Source organism: Wasmannia auropunctata, unplaced genomic scaffold (assembly GCF_000956235.1).
Source record: "Wasmannia auropunctata unplaced genomic scaffold, wasmannia.A_1.0 LD336076.1, whole genome shotgun sequence".
NCBI lineage: Eukaryota > Metazoa > Arthropoda > Insecta > Hymenoptera > Formicidae > Wasmannia > Wasmannia auropunctata.
The window spans coordinates 5,980,883-6,004,038 of record NW_012026814.1 but is presented as its reverse complement, the minus strand read 5'-3'; the positions used below and the strand labels follow the sequence as shown (position 1 = coordinate 6,004,038).

General features: G+C 33.6%; 2 protein-coding genes across 3 annotated transcripts in view; both read right to left on the bottom strand.

Annotated features, from left to right (window-relative positions):
• Positions 1 to 1,537: 1,537 nt before the first annotated feature.
• On the bottom strand, positions 1,538 to 6,041 carry LOC105449356 (myosin regulatory light chain sqh). 2 transcript variants are annotated; one of them, XM_011688528.1, is made up of 4 exons: positions 5,935 to 6,041; positions 3,399 to 3,612; positions 3,040 to 3,253; positions 1,538 to 2,389 (listed from the first exon to the last, which is right to left on the bottom strand). In XM_011688528.1, exons 2-4 carry the CDS (start codon positions 3,586 to 3,588, stop codon positions 2,269 to 2,271), a joined length of 525 nt encoding a protein of 174 aa, XP_011686830.1. In that variant the 5' UTR covers positions 3,589 to 3,612; positions 5,935 to 6,041; the 3' UTR covers positions 1,538 to 2,268. The 2 variants fall into 2 exon arrangements, with proteins under 2 accessions (XP_011686830.1, XP_011686832.1); XM_011688530.1 differs by having other exon boundaries at positions 3,399 to 3,609; positions 5,935 to 6,037.
• Positions 6,042 to 8,180: 2,139 nt separating this feature from the next.
• LOC105449355 (sushi, von Willebrand factor type A, EGF and pentraxin domain-containing protein 1) overlaps positions 8,181 to 23,156 on the bottom strand; it is a 50,221-nt gene continuing 35,245 nt past the window's right edge. The window contains exons 4-22 of the mRNA XM_011688527.1: positions 22,760 to 22,969; positions 22,265 to 22,360; positions 20,966 to 21,088; positions 20,039 to 20,202; positions 19,367 to 19,493; positions 17,778 to 17,927; positions 17,396 to 17,572; positions 16,174 to 16,353; positions 15,629 to 15,747; positions 15,256 to 15,490; positions 13,869 to 14,042; positions 13,147 to 13,326; positions 12,747 to 12,992; positions 11,620 to 11,799; positions 11,220 to 11,393; positions 10,757 to 10,936; positions 10,126 to 10,234; positions 9,865 to 10,047; positions 8,181 to 8,695 (exon numbers count right to left, since the gene is read on the bottom strand). Coding sequence (XP_011686829.1) covers positions 8,590 to 8,695; positions 9,865 to 10,047; positions 10,126 to 10,234; positions 10,757 to 10,936; positions 11,220 to 11,393; positions 11,620 to 11,799; positions 12,747 to 12,992; positions 13,147 to 13,326; positions 13,869 to 14,042; positions 15,256 to 15,490; positions 15,629 to 15,747; positions 16,174 to 16,353; positions 17,396 to 17,572; positions 17,778 to 17,927; positions 19,367 to 19,493; positions 20,039 to 20,202; positions 20,966 to 21,088; positions 22,265 to 22,360; positions 22,760 to 22,969 — 3,113 coding nt within the window. The 3' untranslated portion in view covers positions 8,181 to 8,589. The remainder of the gene's footprint in view (positions 8,696 to 9,864; positions 10,048 to 10,125; positions 10,235 to 10,756; positions 10,937 to 11,219; positions 11,394 to 11,619; positions 11,800 to 12,746; positions 12,993 to 13,146; positions 13,327 to 13,868; positions 14,043 to 15,255; positions 15,491 to 15,628; positions 15,748 to 16,173; positions 16,354 to 17,395; positions 17,573 to 17,777; positions 17,928 to 19,366; positions 19,494 to 20,038; positions 20,203 to 20,965; positions 21,089 to 22,264; positions 22,361 to 22,759; positions 22,970 to 23,156) is intronic.

Below are 23,156 nucleotides of genomic sequence, written 5' to 3'. Positions count from 1 at the left end.
TGAACATCTCGATACGATCATTTTTGACGAAGTTACACTCTCTTGAATTTTGCCTATTTTTGGAGGATAGGGTAAGTAATGCTTTAATTTTGTTGAAAAATTTAGTTTAGGTAAAATATTTGGATACTAAATTTTAACTTATTTTAATTTAATTTCATTTAATTGTAATTTAATTTAATACAAAAAATCTTTTATTCTTTTTTAACAGTTTTATACTAAGAACTTTTGAACCTTGCGAAAGATACGACAAAGTCAATTTTAATATTTGAATGTATTAAATTCTAATATTGTTATGATTGTTATGAATAATGTTATTATCGTAGCGATCGTGGCGCAGAGTTCTGCTTTCTGTATCGAAGACTCGGATTCAAATCCGACCCGAAACATCAGATTTTTATTCGACCGCTGTCTCTCGGAAGGCAAACCGTCTAGAGTACATCTTGCCGTAGTAAAAATTTGCGAGAAAATTTGTATGTCGAATATGAGACACGGATTGAGACACAGGCAGCAAGAACTTGTTTCGATCTTCGTGTCGCGGCATATATTCAACATATACATTATACTGTAAATTTTTATTATCCTTTTTAAAATATTTCATAACTCTTATTATTCCAAATAACTTCAGTTAATGAGTCATCATTATCATTTATAGAATTGCATAACTCTTATTGTTCTAAATAATTTTAATATTAATTACGCTATTCTAGAACATATAATAATTTAAGTCGAAATCAAAGTATTTAGGTTTAAATTTAAAAGCGTCATCAGTGTGTCTTCCGAAACTATCTTGAAATAATGAAAATGATACCCAAATATGACGATGACTTTGCTTAAATAAATTATACGATAGTTTTTTTTATATAACTGCTTCCATACACATGAGCATTAAAAAGGAATTATGAGTAAATGCGTTATGTACTTTATATATATGTGCTATATACTATATAGCTATATTTATTTTCTGTTTTAGCAAGAGAATCTTATCTCGTTCCATCACTTCATTTTTTTTTGCTTTATGCCTAAGACGCTCCATCTTCATGCTGCGATGCATTCCATTCTCATATATCAACAGGAATAGTGGCAAATATAATTGATAACGTATAAAATACACAAACATAACTTACGTTGAAATATGATAACGGCCGATTATTAGCATTAGAGTACGGTCTAATAATGTCATAATTTCCAAAAATCAGTGATATGATCTTTTTCCGGTTTTCTCGCTACTGAACGAGGAATTTGGGCAATATGACTTCGTTTGACTCTCTTCGTTTGAGAGGATTAACACTTTCTTGCTACTGAACGAGGAATTTAGGCATTTAGGCAACATGACTTATATATGACATCGTTTAACGATTATTGACCATGTGCGCTTTCCGACGTCAAGAAGACAATTTGTGTTTTTGCGTTTCAAAAAATTGTCAAATAATGTGAATGGCATAGCCTCTTGCCACTTATAATTCGGTTTTAATCTTTAGATATGTTTAATTATTTATTGATTTTTTGTTTTTGACTTTGTCGTTTATATATTTACTCGTTTTATTTATTATAATTTATTTCACGATTTTTGAAATCTGCTAGCTGAAAATAACTCTGTGTAGTCCAAAAACGTTCTAGGTTTTTTATACAATGACGTTATTAAAGTTTTAATTTGACATTCAATTTATTGTATGCTCGTTTCTTGGCTCTTCTCGTCTCTTTATGCTTAAATATCAATCTATTATTATTGCTGTCAATAAGGGTGTTAAATTTATGTGCTATTATATAATGATCTCTTGTTAGAAGGTTTAATAATATAAGACAACGTGACAGTTTCGTACGCAATAGAATATTATATTAAAATATAAATGCTGAATCTACAACAGAGTTACATGTTTTTATATAAATATCTTACATGTTTAACTTTTACTGACTGTACAGTAGTAATCATTCGAGAAGTTACGCTTGAATACTTCGAAACAATTTTTCTACAAAATGCGCATACACACACACATCTCGCGCTTCTAAATTTATCTTACGATTATTCAGTTTATGTTTTCAAATTCAACAAGTGTAAATGTGAATAGACATTTCTAAGAGACTAGAATTCCTAATGCAAATTACGATTTGAAATTGTTCGGCATATATGTATGTAATCATCAAAATCAGAAGATAATTGTTGATAATATCTCGGATGGATCTATAATCCGCAAAAAGCGCGAGAAGCGTGCGAGAAACTTCGAATATTATTTAAGATTCCATGGCGGGGATTTCTTGCGTGGATTCTCACTACTGCTCGTCCTTGTCCTTCGCGCCATGCTTCAGGATTCGAGTGAACTCCAGATAGTCGAACATGGAACCTTTAATAGGCGCCTCGCGGTACATTTCGTCAACATCGTCATCCGTGAATCTGAAAAAAAAAAAAAAAAAACAAGTCGGTTTTGCATAATCATGCAAGAATTCCAATTGATTTTATTAGCTTATAATAAGAAGTCATATTATATATTATTATGTATGCACTTCTTTATTAGTATCATTAATATTTAATAAATAGGTAATTATTAGCAATAAAAATAAAGCTCGTATCAGACTACCCATTGGAGAGTGAGAATTGCAAATTGGAGATTAGAATTTAATCAATTAAAATGAAACAAATTAAAATTAAAATTATCTGTGTTATTAGTCAAATTCTAATGTTCAATTCGCAATTCTTAATTATCAATGCATAGCCTAATGTGGGCTTATCTGTATATAAAAATATTTCTAAACTATGTTATGATATAGTATATTGGCTAATAATTATTTCTGATTATCTAGAATTGTATAATTATATTATTCATAATTTTTTAAATTAATTTGTCAAAATTGCTACTGAGCAATCATTGTCTTATTGTTAGCCTTTTACTATTTTTAAAAATAAAATCTGCATTTTAAGAAACTAAATTTCATTCGTAAATATTTTTTTACATTGTTACAATAACCCAATAAATCGCAATAATTTCGTAGATTGAAATTAATCTATAATTTTAGTAATAATAAAATGCAATAAAATAAAATTACCTGTCGCCCATCGTCGTGAGCAGTTCGCGAAGACGCTCCTCGTTTATATGACCAGTATTTTCCTCGTCGAAACAACCGAAGGCATTTTTGATCACATCTTCAGGATCAGTCCCTTGTAGTCTCTCTCCAAACAATGTCAGGAACATCGTGAAATTGATGGGTCCAGGCGCTTCGTTCATCATCGCCTCTAAGTATTCATCAGTAGGATTCTTGCCTGTAAAAGATGATTTATTTGTACCTATATTCTATCCATATCTCATCTCAATCCAAAAGACAATATAGAATCATCGACACTTGTACAACTTGATATAGTTTTTTTTTTTCTTCATATCTCTCTCTCTGAAAAGGCTTTCACTTACCCAAAGAGGCCAGCATGTCGTGCAAATCCTCTTTGTCGATGAATCCGTCGTGATTCTGGTCGATCATGTTAAAAGCTTCTTTGAACTCGGCGATTTGTGCCTGATCGAACATCGCGAAAACGTTCGATGTCGCGCGTTGAGCACGCTTCTTCGTGGTGGCACGGCGACCGGCAGTTTTGCGGGAAGACATCCTTGACAATTTTGTTTGCACCTACTGGAAATTCAAGTATTAGTCACTGATAGGCAATCTTGAAAACTTCGTCTTAAACACAAATTTGATATATTTTATAAATTTAAACGATATTTCTCTCCTTTGAAGATTAATTTATGTGTAATTTTATATATTATGTCCAATAAATTAGAATTGCAGACGCTTGCTAATGTGAATTGACAATCATATGTTATAATTTTAAATACCCAGAGAAAAACATAGTGATAGGAATTGTACAAATTTTATATGTAAAATTAATATATAGGTACTACATATAGTCGAATGAACTAATGTATATAATTAAATTAACTATTTTATAGTTTTGCAATTATAAAATAGAATTCGACTATATACATTGTTATTGCAACTATAAAACAGTTTATTCGACTATGTACATTAATGCCTTTTTCTATGAATATGCTAAATAATAGCATCGAAGAAACGAAGCGAGTACCAAATCTTTTTTATTAATATTATCGATAAATCTTTTTGTTTGCAACCATGTATTTGGATGTGCGAGATGTATCGTTTAAAAACATCCTTTCGAGACATTCGAAAGTGAATTAATAAATCTTTCGATAAAGTTAAAATCACGTTTTTCTCATAATAAAAATTCGACAGTTTACTAGCGGATCTCGAATGAGAGTGTGTGTATTTTCAGATTAAATTAATAAATTACAATATCTGACAGGATCATCCGGTATATGTTCTAGTTACTAGTAGAAACAATGCTCGACGCGACTTATCTGTACGGAAATCTGTTTACTTAAAAAATAAACGACGATCTCTCCTTTTTTCCCTATGGCCCCTCCTGTAAATTTATCACGGATCTTAACGAAACAAAGACGCGTTCTTTTTAAATAAAAAAAACGAACATCGCGACGAGACAGTCCGGGTTGCCAAGTCGCCATCACCATCGGCGTTTATTTTAGGATAATCAATTCACAATCTCCCCGACGTGACCGAAAAGAGAGGAAACGGGGGAGGGGTAAAAATAATTCTTGGACGAAGGCGCGACCAAGGGGTCGTTATTCTCCTCGTAAATGGCCTCTCCTAAATGGCTTTTTATACGCAAGACTCGTCGCTAATGTATAGCGTTCGATCAGCTGCAAATTGTTCAAGAGTTTGCTCGTTTAAAAATATACGTTTGAACAGTCTAACAGGTTGGAATCTGAGAAAAGAATCGACACTGAAATCGAGTTACACATTCGACTCGGTTGTCTTTAAAATACTTATCTCTATAATACATTTTATACAAAACACATAATATTATAAAATTTTTCTTTACGCACATATTAAAATACATATTTCGTATTTCTGTCTATTATTAAAAAAAAAAAAAAAAAATATATATATATAACCTTTTGAAATGTATAAACGATGTTTCTTTTGCAATCGCCTTTCACGAATTTTGCAGTAATCGTTGCTCGTGCATGCTTACTCATCTGTCCCTCGAATCGCGTCCTACTTTTCCCTCGATTTTCGCGTCTCTCTCGCGCTCAGGGCCGTCGCGGTAAGCGTCAGCTTTTGGTGCATCACAAATGAATTACTAGTCTATAAATTGATAGATGATATTCATAATAAACTTGTGTCCACGATAAGAAAATGTTTTGGATATTCTTTTCAACGATATATCGACAGATTAGCGCAGGATCGCATCTATAAAATTTGCACCTAGGGGTTTGTAATTTTCAAGCGTCTTCCTAACTCCTCTCCCCTCTACTAATAAATAAATAGTTAATACTTTTAATATTTATTTAAATTACTAAAATACATTTCAAAGCAAGGACAAACAATTAAAAAAAATAAAACATTTGTTTTATAAAATCTTTACGGTATTTTTAATCTTACTTTACGGTTTTTTTTTCCTCTGAAAATATATCTGTTTTTCGTAGCGCTGTAGAGCTCCAACTCCAAAAGCCTATATAATTTATAGACAAACGCTTTACTGATTTAGCGTGATCGTCGTAAATGCATTGCGCCCACTGCGTTCCCCATCAGGTATCTACGGCCCTGTATCCGTCTGTTTATACACGCTCCCTCGCACATCTCTCTCCGATCGCGTACCGCGTTTCCGTCAATGCATAACCTGACCAAGAAACATCTCGCTCGCGGCTCGCCTCGTTCTATTGAAAATTAACGATCCCCGATCTTTCTTTCAAGCCAAACGGGACGTGGATTGTGCAAAGTGTGACCGCAATGGCGGTCTTTCGGGAATAAGATTCCCTGTCAAACACCGTCGCGCGTATCACAATTCGGAAGAGAAAACTCGTTCATTCGATTTAATTTTTCAAGCGTTTTAAACAGCGCACGAAGCGTACTCACCAGCAGAGAGTGATAAAGGAGAGGAAATAGAGCTGTGGAAAGCTAGACAGAATCTCGGCTTCACTCACGATGCACACTGTGAATCACGTTACGCGTCACTCCGTGGTCATTCACCACACCCGGCCAGCCAGCACCATCTGCTGGAAGGCCTGGAAGGCAGGGGGAATGGATGGAATTGTGTGAGCCGCGCGAAAATCGCGGAGCGAGAAATATTCGGGCCATCGGTCAGGATCGTGTTCCGATACTCCCGATCCTTTGCATCGCAGAGTATTCGCGAATGAGTCGCTCCTTTATTCGGTCGCGAATCATATTCGAGGCTTTCTGAATCACACTTTTATTGACGAATCCACACAAAAAGTAGTAGCTCGTGCGTTACACGAAGATGAAAGAACAAAGGTAAGCTGACAAGAATACCTCGGTTCTTATTTGAAAATTCGAGGTAGATGGAATTCTTCGGTGAAATTTTAATCTGGACTATCTTAGAAGTGCATTTATAGTTGTTAAGTTCTTAATTCACGTTGTTAAAATATAATTGTAACAGCAAAATGATAATGACGTGATTATCACAAATATAATTTTTATAGGCTGTTGTAAAAAAAAATATTCGCGGCATAGCGATAGAAGTATAAATGTGTAGTATAATTAACTTGGAATTTTTTGAGGGGTGATCTGGAAATTATTACAGCCCTGAACCGAGAATCACTTCCATACATGGATTAACGTGTATCTTGCGCCGACTCGCGACCATATAAGGACATGAGTGAGACATATATCGTCCTGTAATTTTATTTTTCGTGAAGGTGGGAAACAATCTTTCGGTCCTGCTAATTCTTTCACCGTATCATTAAAATAGGAAAAACAACTTTAATGGAAGATATTAATATTATGATTTTATTTGTAAAAATGAAATTGCTACGTATAACCATTATTTAATCACATTAGACACAAAAATATATAAAAAGCATTTGCCATTTATCGGGTCAATAATCTCGATAGTATTTGGCGTATATACAATTCAGGGAGATTTATAAACGCATAGCAATGGCTCGAGTTTCTTCCCTTGTCCGCGATCCAAGATTTCGCGCCAAGACTTGGACGGTCATCGAGATGTTGGCTGAAATCAATTATTGATGATACAGTATATAGCATTGCTACACTGAGCGAAAAGCTAATTTTAGCATTTGTGACTATAATTACATTTTGGTTATTATATTGCTATAATATAATATTAGTAATAATAATATATATAGTTCTGTAAAATATGTATATATATACATATATATATAAGTTGGCACCAAAAATAACTGTAATTAGAGTTGTTACTATAAAAATCGTTGCACTTATCATAATTTAACTATATTTTAGAGTCATTTTTTTAACTTAACTATATAAAATATGTTTAGTAAAAAAAAGTGACTATAAATTATAGTTCAATAATGATGTAATTATAGTACCATATGTACCGATGTAATTATATTACCATTGTTATAGTATTATATAATAACTATAATTATAGTCATTTTCAATGTATGTCAATTTATTTTTTAATAAATTTTTACATTTTTATTATTGCTAACATTATAGCAGTAATAATCATAATTATGATGTAATTGTAATTACAAATGCCAAAAATTTTTTCCTAGTGTGTTAGTTCACTTATTGTTAATGTACAGTTAGGCCAATTTTCACAGTCGCTTTTTATGTGTGAAATCTTTAAAGATATCATAAATCAATCTGAACCATATTAACATCTTAAGACGTTACTATTAGTTTTGAAATATGAACGGATTATGAATATCGTATTGTGGGAAAAGTGTTTAGTATTTGTGACTATAATTGTAAAATAATTATAGTTAAAAGCTTTATTTTTATAGTTATTACTGTTATAATGTTAGTAATAATAATTATATTTATATTATATTATAGTTCTATCAAACAAATTTATAATTGATACCGAAATTGATTTACCTATATACAAGATATTTAATTATGATAATTGCAACTTTTTTTTTCTCAGCGTGACCATGACCACGTTATTTATATTTTACAAATTATTTTATAAGGACTAAAATTCTTTCGAGTTATATTAATTGATCAATAGATGGATTAAATTGCGATTGTCTTACGAGTTTAGATTTATTCAAAGGAATTCCGTGGAATTAACGTCAGAAAATAGAGACATTTTAGGAAACTGTATAACTATATAACTTTAAAGGGGTAATCGAGCGAAATAATACGACGAAGTATAAAGTACAACAAGAGCACTTCTTTCTTTATTCGCACAATCATAAACTTATCGCTACAACATGTCACTTAGAACCTACGTGTAATGAACCTAAATAATCGATACACCGTATATACAGAATCATACAAAATATAGTTGATCCTCAGAGAAGAAAATCTCATCGGTGCGTATAATCCTTCCCACACGTCTCGTCTTCTCTCCTTCTCGCGAATTATTTACATGAACTATTGCGCCTTCAACAGAGGCGGTAATATAAATAACGACAACAAGTTCTTCGGTGTTTTCTGTACACGTCTCGCGCGAGAACGGCAGGAACCGCGCGTAAGAGAGCGTCACTTTTCGCGATCGACAGTTTTCCGCGCGCGATTCCCGACGTAGGCGAAGATGAAGAAAGTCGACGGAATTACGAGCTATCGCACAGATACGCCGTTGATAGTGATCCCGTTCCTGTTGGGAACTGGCTCGGCCTCGTAATGTCCGGATCTGCCGTACATTCTTCTCGGGTGGCCGCCGTATCTGTTGCGAACAAATATTAATTTATGTAGAACGATATCAATTTTATTTATTTTTCTATTTAATCCTACTTATTTAATAATTAAAAAAAGATTAGTTTTGTTTATATATTTCTTTCTACATCGCTGACTTTTTTTTCAGTCCAGATATTTGTGCAGTCTTAATTAATTTTGCTCAATTCGTTGTTTTTATTGTGTTTAAAAATAGTTTTAAGTAATTAAACTTGATTTTGTAGAGCTGTTATTTAACGAGAAGTTCTAACAAAAATGGGTTAATCGTATAGAGTTGAGAAGTGACGTGTTATTTGTAACGTTTTGTCATTACCGTTACAATTACCTTTTTTTTTAGAATAAATGAATAACGATGTTATATCTTATTTGTAATGTTAATGGTAACGCAGTTACATATTTTACGGTAACGGTAATGAATGTAATCGTTACTTTGTACGAGTACAATATGAATGGAATGGTGCAGTGAGTTTTAGAAAAAGGGAGTGTTATGTTTGACTATGTCGCGATTAATCACATTATAGATCTTCCTACTGAGCTGGTCAATTATTGACATAGATACAAAGTAATAAAGTTACTTATTTAATAAAATCAATGCAAAAGATGGGCTATGAGCCAAAGCTTAGTTGTTATTTCGCTCCATCTACATTTGACAAATTCATTACAATATATAAATAACAAACAACCGACACTAATTTAGACGATCAACACATTTTAATTTTTGGACTGCGAACATGCAATATACGAACTGCGAGCGCATTTAACATATCACGTATTGTAAGGATTTTAAATTTAATTTATATAATGCACTAACCGATTTCTCCTAACATTGATAATGACCCGTTCGGAGTCGAAACGTTTGTTATTTATATATTGTAATGAATTTGTCAAATATAAATGGAGCAAAATAACAACTAAGCTTTGGCTTACAGCCCATCTTTTGCATTGATTTTATTTGTAGTATCAAACCTTGATTTTTGAATATTTGTTTTTACTTATTTAAATCAGTTACGAGTAATGGTAACGAGTTACATTTCAGAAAAAAAGAACGAGTTATTTTTATAAAATAACTTTCCAAGTAACTTTCCCAATCCTGGATAACTGCATTTTTGCGCTATTGGATCGAATCGGGGCCAGAAAATTTTTCACCCAGTTGCGACTTACCTATACGCGTTGCCGCCTAAGCTGTACGGATTATCGTAGAGACCGTCCTCGGGGACGTTCTCGTACATGGTATTATGCGTGCCGTCGTTCAACGTCGCGTAAGACATGACGGCGGCGTTTTGGTCCTCTTTCCGTTCCGCGGCTTGGACGTTCTCGGTGTTCTTCACCGGCGTAGCTTTTCGTCTGCAAAATATAATTCGTAAATTACTTTGCAATTGAAAAGAAACGCGCTTGTTTTTATCTCGAGAAACGAGCACTCACAGCCTAAGGTAAACTAATCCAAGGATAATTAATATGAAGATGATAACCCCAGCTCCGATGCCAACGCTCGTGCCGACACCTTGAGGTTCGGCCACCTCATTCGCGGCCACTGCAACACGAATGATAAATATTTTATCCGATATCTTGCATATCTTCCCTGATTTATTCTTCGAGGCATTATAAAATAAGCAGTTTATAGAATAAATATTAAATAAGTACTTATTTCTTTCGAGCAGTCTGCTGCCAACGTTTTTGAAACGATTCAATCAAGTTTTTGTAAAATTCTGTGTTAACGTTTTTAACATATTCGAGTGTTAATTTAACATGTTGTGATCATATTATTTAAATATTTTGTGTTAAATTGATATTCGATATTTCTTAGTGTTAAAATAACACAATTTATGAATAAATAACATAAAAATAATGTTTTACGTAAATTTTAATATAAATGAATTTGGCAAAATGATAATAGTCTCGGTGATTAGAAAGAATTTTTAATACTTTGAAAAAATTGTGAAAGTTAGCCAATAAGGATTAAAGATTTTTCGTAGCATGAAACTAGTAGTTTTATATCTTAAGCAATATTTTTTAGAGGTATATTTCAAAGATATGATATCTGAGTCTTATTTACGTTCACATTTTGGCTCCTCGCCACTCCAGTATCCTGTGTCCATACACTTCCTCAGGAATATACCGATCCTTTCGTACTGCGGTAAACAATGATACTCCGCGGCTCCTCCGTAAGTCGTCGATCCGTTCACTACTATCACTCTACCGTTCTCTATCGGTCCCGGATGCTTACAATCGACCGCTAGAAAAAATATCGCGAAGGATTCTTCTAGTAGCTTATTATCATAATACTTTGATTATATATATTAATTTATTATTAGAAAAAAATACTTGTTATTGAATAATATAAAATTTAAGTGTTTTCGGAAAAAATATTTATAAGATACTTCTTATTCCTTCATATAATGAAGAATTTTAGAAAATAATATTGATTATTAAATTTGTAATAAGATAAATATATTGCGGCGTCATATGCGCACACAGATTCATTGGAAGTAAAAAAAATTGATCGAAAAATCCCTTACAGAAACAAGCAGGCGTTGTTCCACTCCAAGATCCATTTTGCAAACAAATCCTAGTTTCGTTTCCTTCCATGTAAAACCCACGTGGACAACTGTAGTGTGCCACACCACCCACACTGTGAGTCGACACTTGCGTCGATAATACGCCGATTTTCTCCGGATCTCTGCATCGTATTTCTGTAAATGTATGTCGTAATTATTCTTTGTACAATTTGACGATCAATCGCCAATTCTTACAATTATAAGATATATTTGCTAAGCGAATTATATATGTCTTAAAGTAAAATATGTAATTAATAATGGATTTGAAATTTAACTTGGAATCAACTAAATGTAATAAGATTTTGTTATTCAACTCTTACAACAGTTTTGCTTGAAGAGTTAAATATCTCCGACCGATTACCTCGACATATGGGGGTATCGCTGCTCCAGGTACCGTTTTCAAGACACAGTCTTCTGGCGAATCCGTCTAGCTCGAAATTGCCGTCGCACTCATAAAGTGCAGCTGCTCCATAATACGTTGCATTCGATGTCAATGTATAACGTCCGTGTTGAATGTGCTCGGGTTTACCACAATCGACATCTGTCAGCAGTCAGACGAACGTTCGTATTATATTTAACATTTATTTCGCATTTTTAATATATAAAACTTGCGGACTGATTTTCCTCGATTGTGACGAATATATTTTATAATATATCGCAGTATTATCGTTTTAACCAAACACTTATCGATTATTTGACTAGAAATATAAACCAGAATTTCTAATGTCCATTTACCATGTACCATTGTAATTTAATTTTAATCTCGACTTAATTTATTCTTTATTTTTTCGATTCTTAGAACTAAAAAAGAATAAAAAGTACACAGTAAAAAACATTTTGTATTTGTGTTAGAAACGATTCACTCAAGTTCTTGTAAAATTTTGTGTTGACATTTTTAACATATTCGAGTGTCAATTTAACATAATGTGATTATATTATTTAAATATTTTGTGTTAAATTGATATTCAATATTTTTTAGTGTCAAAATAACACAATTTATGAATGAATAACAAAAATAATGTGTTTTAAAACGTAAATTCTAACATAAATGAATTTGGCGGCAAAATAATAATAGTCTTGGTGATTAGAATCTGGATTATTAAATAAAAAATGTACCAGGAGCATGAAGCAAAAATACATTTTCTGTGTGACGGATGTGACGTCATAAAAGTGAATCAAATGCGATTATCGATTATAATAAGTCAAACCGATAAAAGAAAATTTTATAACATATCTTAAATGTATCTCATCGAATAGACTTTTTCTTTCGAAAATAATATTATGAAAAATAAACTAAAATAGTGGGAAAGTATAATGCCATGTTTATCTGCTACATTTTTCTGAGGTCTGAAATATACCGCATTTTTCCGATCCTTGTGACGTTATGTGACATCATAAAACTAATCCTATGCAAAGTCAGCAATATCGCAAAATATGTACGCTCTTGCTTGATATAATTCTTTATTCAATGATCCTGGAGATACTTACAGACACACTGCGGCACTTCGCCGCTCCACTTTCCATTCTCCTCGCATGTGGACAAAGGTTCTCCAATTACCTTGTATCCTCTCTCGCATCTGTACTTCGCTAGAGCTCCAATCTTGTACGAAGTTGCGCCCGTGTTCGAGTTCTCCGCGGTCCCCGTGCGAATCAACGTCCTGCCGTACATTCGATCGTTTCCGGTAACTGAGAGTATTCCATGTTCGGCCAACACCGGTTCCGGACAACGAATTTCTAAGATGAAAAACGTATAAAGTATATAATACAAACAACCATATTGCAAGAATATCGAGCTATTTTAAACTTTTGTGTCGTATTAATCTTCCTCTCGGTCATGTAATTCCGAATTCTCTACTTTATTTGATCTCATTGTCAGTGTTATTATTACCTTCGCATTTCGGCGTAGCGTCGCTCCATTGACCATTATCGAGACAATATCTCCTCGAGACTCCATTCAGTCTGTAATTCCTTGTACAATTGTACGTGAGTTCGCTGCCAAGATGAGTTGTACCGTTCGCGTAGGCCACAGCGCCATTCAAAACCGGGAGAACCTTGCCACAGTCGACGTCTGCATGACGATTATTTCAATCAGTAATTTTAGGAATAACCGGTGTTGTCGACGTATCACAAATTAAATTGTAAAGGAATATACATATATGAATTCTCCTTATTATTATATTCTCATAAAGATCATAATTCTTGGTGAATGTTATTTGTTTTACAATGTATAAAATTCAAATTGGCCTTTATTAATATTTGATATATTCTGTTTCAACTTTTGATAAGAAAATGCTAATGTAAAAGTAAAGATAAAATGAAAGAAATAGTTTAACATTTGAAACTGATCGAAATAATTTTTCTAAGTACATGCTTGTACTAACTACTAACAGATTAATTATCGTTTGAAGCCAACTGAAGTAATTCTTTTCTAATTGTGTTTACTTATGCAACAGGAGCAGGTAACAAGCTGCTCCGAAGGAGATCTCGTTTAGGACGAAGGCCATCAACGATAAAGATAACCTTGATCTAAGGCTATTCCTTTCATAATTCAACATGATTATGTCATGCGAGCGGTTTCGATGGGAAAGAGATACGTGAGAGATGACTCACACTCGCAAATCGGCACTTCTCCCGTCCATTCGCCGTCTTTGCCGCACGAATGCTTCGCTTCACCGTGAAGCAAATATCCCATGTCGCAGTGATATTCGATAACGCTGTGAACGTTTAGATCATATCCCACTACGTATCCACCGGTGGGTACTTCCGGTTCCTCGCATGTAATTACTGCAAAAAAACGTTCATAACGCCTTCATAAAAGTTTAAAGACTAAACAAAGGCAATGGATGTTTCGTATTTTACTAGAATTATCTTTGTAAATTATTTCTCTTGTTGGAAAAGAAATTCTTTCCTTTCTATATCAATTAATTAATGCATAAAATTATTCGCGGAAAGAACGATTTTACTAAGAGGTCAAAAAATTTGGATCTGAAAATAATTTTGTTAGACCATCAAAATAATTTTGTTGGAAACTCAAAAATTATAAACACTGCTGTAAAACGTTTTGATATTCTAACAATCAATTTGACTTTCCAACAAAATTATTTTGATGGTCCAACAAGAATTATTTTCAGATTTGTATCCAGCAAAATTTTTAGACCTTTCAGCAAAATCGTTCTTTTTATGTGTAGATAAATTAAATAGATATAAATTTTTTTTCCGCAGAAAGAAAAAAAACATTTTCCTATCTGTCTTTCCAACATAACATTTTTATGAAACTAGACATTACAGACGCGCACTTCGCTGTTTAAGTTATTCTTTACTTTTTATTATAACAACGTTAAAATGTACACAATTATATTGTATTGCCTTATTAATCTGCAGAACTGTAAAAAATATACCGCTCACGAAGCGCAGCGAAATTTCGAGAGCGAAAGAACTAAACATCGCGGAAAGATGACAACAATATATTTCGATAAATGCGAGCATCGATGACATTTTTTTTAGAAAGGGGACCAAGAAAATAATTATCATTAAAGCCAACGCAGTTATTGAAACATGATAATTCATTTATTATAAATTATAAAAAGAATAACGCGTACGTTAGCCCTCACGGAAAGAACGATTTTGTTGAAAGATCTAAAAATTCTGCTAAAAGCAGATCTGAAAATAATTTTTTATTAAATCATCAAAATAATTTGGAATATTAAAACTGATAAGCATTGCTATAAAACGTTTTGATATTTTAGCAAATATTTTGACTTTCGCACAAAATTATTTTGATTATCGAACAAAAATTATTTTCAGATCTGGATTTAGCAAAAGTGTTATTTTCGTGCTTGATTTGGGTTCTCTTCAGTGCAGAAAGATTGGCATAATATTGATTTACTTTGAATCACTTTAATTAGGGTACATATCGAATTACTCTTTGTACAACAGAGAATCTAGTCGTTTTCAGCAAATTAGTTTCTACGTAATACATTTCGTAAATAATTCTTACGTTCGCAGGACGGTGTGTTGTGGCTCCACTTGCCCTCTTTGGTGCACTCTTGCTTCCTTTCACCCCCCAGCCAGTGATCCTCTTGACACATGTACATGGCCAAGCTGCTTACCGTGGTCGTGCCGTTAATTAGAACGACGGACCCAAACTCGATCTGGGCCGGGGCCCCGCAGTCGACGAATCGACATTGCGGCGCTTTGCCAGACCATTCGCCACCGACGTTGCACGTGAGGACCTTTGATTATCAATCGAGGGATTACAATTATAAATTAACAAAATATTATATATGTAATTATACATTTTATTTATTTTAATATACGTCAGAAAAAGAAATCTCGAACGTTGCGACAATTGTAAATTAAAGAGGACTCACATTATCCCCGAACAAAACAAATCCATTTTGACAGGAGTAAGTGGCAGTGGAACCAACTCTTTTTCCGTTAGTTGTCACGACGCTACCGTTCACTTCCGGTGGCTCGGGACACCAATCGACTGCAATTAGCCGTGTAATGGTATTAGAAACGCGACTCTTCACTTAACCCAAGCACGTTAACATGAAACTATTTTCTAATTATAGTTCAGTAATCTGCATGATTTTAAACACATATAATTTTCAGACGATTTATCAAGCAAAGATAAATGGAAAATATTTGACACATTATTTATAAATAGTAAATTTCTCTTCTCTCTTTTTTCTCTCTCTTTATTTTTTGTTTTATGATAAAATTCTTTTAGATAAATACCATATTTATGAATATAACTTATTAAACATTCAAAAACATTTGTACATGCTGGATGTAAATTTGGAGAATTTAAATAGTTAAATATGTCTATAACTTTCTTTCAGAAACATTTCTTCAGAAAATATTATACTAAAAACATCGAAAGATAATCGAATGTGTGCGTAAAATTACTTACACAGACACTGGGGTTCGTGACCGCTCCAGATACCACCGTCGCCGCACCTCCGTCTCGTGTCACCCTTCAGCGTGTAATTTTCTTTGCACGTGTAATCCGCGAAGGCGCCGTATGTGGTCCTGTTGTTCAGTAGCGTGATAGCGCCGTTCTCCAAATTCGGCAGCGCGCCACAGTCGACGACTGCGAAAATATTCGAAAGATGAGTCGGAGGTCGCGCGTGACGTATATGCCGTCGTGGTTCATATCCGTATTTAACGTTAAACATGAGTGCTCGATTCCCATGACGACGTGATATAAAAGATAAAAGACAAGATAAAATTTTATTATCGAAAAATATCTTAATTTATATTTTTATATGGAAACAAAATTCATTGTCGATGTAAATTGATCGTAATTGCTTGATTCTATGATAACTCCATCTTGGTATTTTCAAATCTCGTTGTATTTAATAATTATTACATATATCTCGATTTGCACAAAAAAATCCTAGATCCAAGGTTAGACTATTATATTCAGTGCTACACTGAGAGAAAACTATTTTGTATTTGTGATTATAATTGCATGGTAAAAAAATTATGGTTAGAAGCATTATTATAGTTATTATTACTATAATGTTAGTAATAATAACCTTATATGTATAGTTTTACCAAATATGAAAAAATTTTACATATAAATTATATAATAATTTCAAATATTAATATAGTAAAATATCAAGATATATGAAATAAATATTGTGATGTAGTAAATGCAACTGCAATTATAGTGAGTATAACTATTTTCTTAACATTTGCTTGCTATTTATATTGTAATAATAACTAAAATTTATATTGTAATAATAACTAAAATTTATATTGTAATAATAACTAAAAAATAAGTAAACGGAAAAATAATAATATCAATCATAATGTATAATCATAATATATACTTATTGTTAAAACAGCTATAATTTGCATGGTTAAATTAATTATAATTTTAGTTGTCCTCAAAATTCACTATAAATTATATAGTTAAATTATGGTTATTTTAACTATATTTTTCTGTCGGTGTAATTGCGACCGTTTGATCCTCAGTCCGCAGTGACAGTGATCGATAAACGTTTAAATTAAGAGGCCAATATAGAACGAGCGCTATATATATGTATATTTTGTCGCGTGATAAAAATGACGCCGAATAAGAAGCCGAACACGGGCGTTGACTTCGTCATGGCGTCGTGTATACTCACACTTGCACGTGGGCACGTCGCCGCTCCAAAATCCACTCGCATCGCACATTCTGCTCTTCAATCCAACGAGCATGTATCCATCCGGGCAAACGTAGTCTATCGTGGAGCCTATCGTTCTCTTGGATCCCACGATTATGGTATTCTCCGATTTCTCGGGACTGCCGCAGGTCGGCGGCCCTGCGAACGGACGAATAGAACGAATATAGCATATATTTTCTTTTTTACAAGACAAGGCACTTTTATGAGACGCTGTCGCGCATCCTCTTTCTTTTTTTGTCTCTTTCCTTATAATTCACGATATAAAAAACGACAAATTTTTTTGCGCGAGAATGTCCCAACCGGATTTTTCTGCGATTTACAAACAAAATTCCTCGACACTTACTGCTCTGGCAGATCCAGTGAAGGTAATCGAGGTTGCAGCCGACGTCATTCCAGAGCCAGCCGCGACCTCCGTCGAGCACGACGCAATTTTGCTCGCCGTTGTAGTTGTTCGGTTGGTCCTTGCCCCAGGACGGCCTCTGCACGATCTCACCTGTAATAGAGTTGATCTATTTTGTTTCGATATTTTAAACTGATTCATCCGGTACTTGGATCTTTTATCGTTATTTTCTTGGATCGTTATTTTCGCGAGGAATGCGTAACAACGAGAATATACGAGAGTGAGTCAAAAATTATCCGCACTGTGGCTGTAGAATTTATTTTAATCAACTTTTAAAAAAGCAAAATACATTTTTTTTAATCCCTGCTTTTCAATACACTTTGTTCATCAGTTCCTTTATTAAATATTCCTTTATTAAAAAATGTTTTCGACCGAGCCATGAATGCAACGTTGTCTTCACACGGAAAGAACGATTTTGTTGAAAGGTCTAAAAATTTTATTAAATACAGATCTGAAAATAATTTTTTATTAAATCATCAAAATAATTTTTTGGAATGTTAAAACTGATAAGCATTGTTATAAAACGTTTTGATATTTTAGCAATCATTTTGACTTTTGCACCAAATTATTTTGATTATTGAAAATTATTTTAAATTATATATTGAAAAATTATTTGCAAATCTGAATCCAGCAAAATTGTTCTTTCCGTATGTGTTTAATCAGCGTGCGTATCATAAAGACATATGAAGATTGAAGAGATCGAATGGTAGATCAAAGCTCGATTTGGGCTGCAGTACCATTAATTAGAATAGAAAATAAATTTTAACTAACAAAAATGAATGGTATCTTCTTATTTTGATTTTTAAATTGATTATTAAATAATTAATTTAAAAATCAACGTAAGGAAATATCATTTATCAGTTAAACTTTATATTTTTAGTAACTTAATTATTTAATAATTAATTTAAAAATCAACGTGAGAAAATAGCATTCATTTTCGTACTTTAACTTTATTTAAGTAAATTTTATATTTTTATGTATCATCGATTGATTAATTCGTTTAATCCGATTATTTCGGTACGTTCAATTCGTAAGTAACATTATTACTGATTGCATTGTGCTTTGTTATACTGATAAATGGCTATATAGATAGAAATTAATTAGATATTAATTGACATGTGCTTAACGTTGAATGATGTAACTTCCTGTCGATTTCGACACGGTTATAACTTTCACGTTCTATTTATCACGAAATGATGCTTCTGCCGCAGTTTCGTAACGTTTCTACTTACGATACAATTTGATTCGATTGACGAGTACACGATCACCCGATTGGCTCATCATTACGGAACGAGATTGTCGTTTTATCGAGCGCAAAGCCCCCCCGAATACGAATTTACGAAATCGCCCTCCCGAAATAACGATTGTCGTGTAATCGTTCGGTAATTGCCGGATAATTGCACGGACAATGAATCGACAATCGAAGTTATCGAATCTCACTCTGGGGTTACCTAACTCCGCCCTCCCGGCCCGATTCCCACGGACGGTCGTCGACGATGGGAAGTAAATTCGCCGAAATTTCGTCAACTTACCGTCCACCCATCGCCACGTTCGCGCGGTGATCTGCGGTTCCTTCTGAGCCCCGATCCAGACCAGCTGGGTCTTCAGCTTATCCTTTCGCCTTTCTAGGTTGTTCAGGATAAATACAGACGATATGCCCTGCGATTATAAAATGTATAAATATCTTTGACTAAAACTGCTGTCATCTGTAAGAATATTGGTATTTTTTTTTCATTTGTAACATAAATACAGGTATGCACGAAAAGAACAATTTTGCTGAAAGGTCCCAAAAGTTTGCTGGATTCAGATCTGAAAATATTCTTGTTTCTTGTTGAACCATTAACTTAATTTTGTTGGAAATTCAAAAGTGGTAAGTATTGCTGTAAAATATTTTGATATCATCAAGCATCATTTGATAGCATCAATTTGAATTTCCAACAAAATTATTCTCAGATCAAGATTTTTAAATCTCCCAGCAAAATCGTTCTTTCCGTGTATCTATACTATATATACAGTTTTCTGTATTTTTTAATCATGAAAAATTTTAAAGGCTCTAAATATTTATGCTTATTTGCAAATTAACTGCTAATAAAAATAAGTATTACCGTTTAAGAGTTGTAAAATTAATTAATATAGTATAGAATTAGTACAAAAATAATGTTGTAAGGGAACTCCATATAAATATAAAAACAAATTGTAAAAACCTTGAAACCGTGAACGAGATCGCCACCGCGACCCTTGCAGTAGTTTCTCGCTTCTTGGAAGGAGCCGCCCTTCTTCACCACGAATTCGTAGCACGTGGAATTGAAGGCGGTCAAATCGGCATCGGCGGGCGTGCCGGCGTGTGCACATCTGTCTATCGAGAATTCTGCGAACATTTGTTGAATAACTTTCATAGGAAACTTTTCTCTGCAAATGCGCGCTTCTACGACGACTTTCATCCGACTTTCTTAGTTCCTAATTCTTTAATTAATATTTAATTAATTGAATGCAAAATTATTTTTTATTCGCGAGCATATACTTAATTTTAGGGGAAAAAAAGCTTTTTGATAAAATATAAGAATAACGAGACCAAGAAACGTGCACACGATAAATTAGATATCAAAAATTAAAATTTTAATAACATCATTACATACAAAACCTAGAACGTTTCGAACTACACAGAGTCATCTTCAGCTAGTAGAGTTCAAAAATCGCGAAATAAATTGTAATCAATAAAACGAATAAATATGTAAACCAGAAAGTCAAAAACAAAAAATCTATAAATAATTAAACATGTCTAAAGATTAAAACCGAATTATGTAACAAGTGGCTATGTCATTCACACTGTTTGACAATTCTTCAAAACGCAATTGTCTTCTTAACGTCGAAGGAAGCGCACATGGTCAATAATCCATTGTCAAACGAAGTCATATTGTCCAAATTCCTCGTTCAATAGCAAGAGAGTCATCACCTTGTCTTCAAACATCGTCACAATAGTGAGATTGACAACAGTTAAGACCAAGTAAAACGGAATTGTCAAAAAATATGAAAATCAAAGATGTTAAAAGACACAACCTCTTGTCGGCTCAATTATTAGAACCTGACTAAAGCTTTTTGAATGCGAACTTCTTTGGGAGCTCCGAGCTTACCGTCAGTAGCGAAGACTTCCACCTCGCAGAGACTCAAGCTACCCTCGACACCGACAAGTTGCAGAAAAACGTACTGTCCCACGAGTGCTCTGGCGCACATGAAGGTCTTCGTGATGCCCTCCTCTGTGAGTGTGATTTATTAAAATGTCTAATTAATTCGCTCTCATTGTTCGAGGAAAACGTTTAGAACTCTTGGCTATTCAGCGAAGTTTGAATAGATCGTAGAGCAATTTGAAATAAATACACGAAAAGAACAATTTTGCTGAATCCAGATCTGAAAATAATTTTTGTTCAATAATCAAAATTATTTTGTGCGAAAGTCAAAATGATTGCTAGAATATCAAAACGTTTTATAGCAATATTTATCAGTTTTAACATTTCAACAAATTATTTTGGTAAGTCAATAAAAAATTATTTTCAGATCTATTTTTAGCAAAATTTTTAGATCTTTTAACAAAATCGTTCTTTTCGTGTAGCAGATTGTTGTTGCGTTTTCAAAGTAATTTTCCAAATATACATTTTTGCAATATATACAGGGTATCTCGTACTCAATGGTACAGCGCTTGTGGGGAGGTAGTGTAGATCAAACTGAACAAAAAAGTTCTCTACCATTTTGCGATCTTCGCAATAGTTATCAATACTAATCATTTTAAAAAAAGAAAAAATTTTACACAATGGCCAAGTTTTTGTTTCACTATGATTTGTTTATCTATTGATCATTTTAATAACTTTAAGTCTGTTTTACGAAACTTAAAGTTATTTGGAAAGACAATGGCATTAAACTTTTGCCGCAAATAATTTTGAATAATTTAAACGATTTATTAAAAAAATATTTTTCTGGTTTGGAATAAAATATTCTTGTCTCTATGTCTAATCAAATACTTGGCAATTTGTATGATCTCATATTTGTTTTTGAACAACTTTTATTTGTTAAAATAATATTTTTGATTTAGATAAGATGTACCTAATGTACGATATACTTGTATATACTTGGCGTAAATTTTTTTTTAATGATTAGTATTTCGATAACTATTGCGAAGATCGCAAAATGGTAGAGGACTTTTTTGTTCAGTTTGGTCCACACTATCTCCCCACAAGCGCTGTACGATTGAGTACGAGACACCCTGTATACAATTCGATGTATGTAGAATTACGTAAAATTTTTACGTAATTTTTTATATAGTACTCGTGTAATACAAAAACGATAGAATCTCGTGGAAGGTACAGTAATAAAGATCGTGGATGTTAGTTATGAACGTTCTTTTGCTTAACGGTTTGTAATTCTTCCGAAGCACTCACCAATAGTACCAGGAAACCAGGCGCACAGAGGATTGCGTTGCAATTCAGCGCTGCTGTTGCCCACTCTTATCTCAATATCCTGAAGAGGCTGATGACCTGCCGGAGCAATCGATAAGTCATTTATCTGAAGGATTTCTCCAGCCAGCTGCACTTAGCGCCCGGTCTCGAAGTGAGCTTATAGTTACACGATGGAAACTTAAGGGAATCTTCGAGATATTCAATTTACTCTCCTTACTTTACTTCTCAATTTCATCTTAAAATTAAGCGAATTGTCTTACGTTTTGGTGAGAGAGATTTTTTTTAACAAAATAATAAATTAGTAATAAATTAAAAATAAGAGTAAAAAATTATATTTAATAATATAACATAATTGACAAAAACCAACAAAATTCAAGACGACTTGAAGAGTAATATAATACAACCCGTCGCGGGTCACGAAATCCAAGATCGTTTGAAGTGCAAAAATAAATATGGTAATATATGCGGACAATTTACCGCAACAGCCTCGCGTTGTCACCCGGACAACCTTGACGGAATATGGCTTGAGGAGGTCGACCCGCCACCAGGGACTGGGCTCGCTCTGGGTTTCCGTGCATCTTTTCCCATCGTGCTCCGTGCTGAAGTCACCGTCATTACCGTGATTCGCGTTTCCGCCCCTCACGGTCGTCGATTGGTTTGACGGTTTGCGGAAACCCACGTTCGTACCTGTTGCGCAATATTTACATTGTTGGAAGGCAATGATAATTTAAGTTTAAGAATTACATAGATACACGCGTGCGTAAGCGTGGTTCGCGCGGATCGTCTGAGCTCGCTGCCGCGCTTCCGCACAAATCCGCTAAGGCCTAAGCTGTGAAAGTCCTTTGTGGTTCTGCTATTAAGGCTTTCACGGGTA

What these genes read in the sequence shown, in the direction of transcription:
- LOC105449356 (XM_011688528.1), bottom strand. Translation starts at nt 3,588, where the DNA reads ATGTCTTCCCGCAAAACTGCCGGTCGCCGTGCCACCACGAAGAAGCGT. An exon ending in CGACATGCTGGCCTCTTTGG is followed by an intron (nt 3,254 to 3,398) that starts GTAAGTGAAAGC and finishes CATCTTTTACAG; the next exon opens with GCAAGAATCCTACTGATGAA. An exon ending in CTCACGACGATGGGCGACAG is followed by an intron (nt 2,390 to 3,039) that starts GTAATTTTATTT and finishes TTTTTTTTTCAG; the next exon opens with ATTCACGGATGACGATGTTG.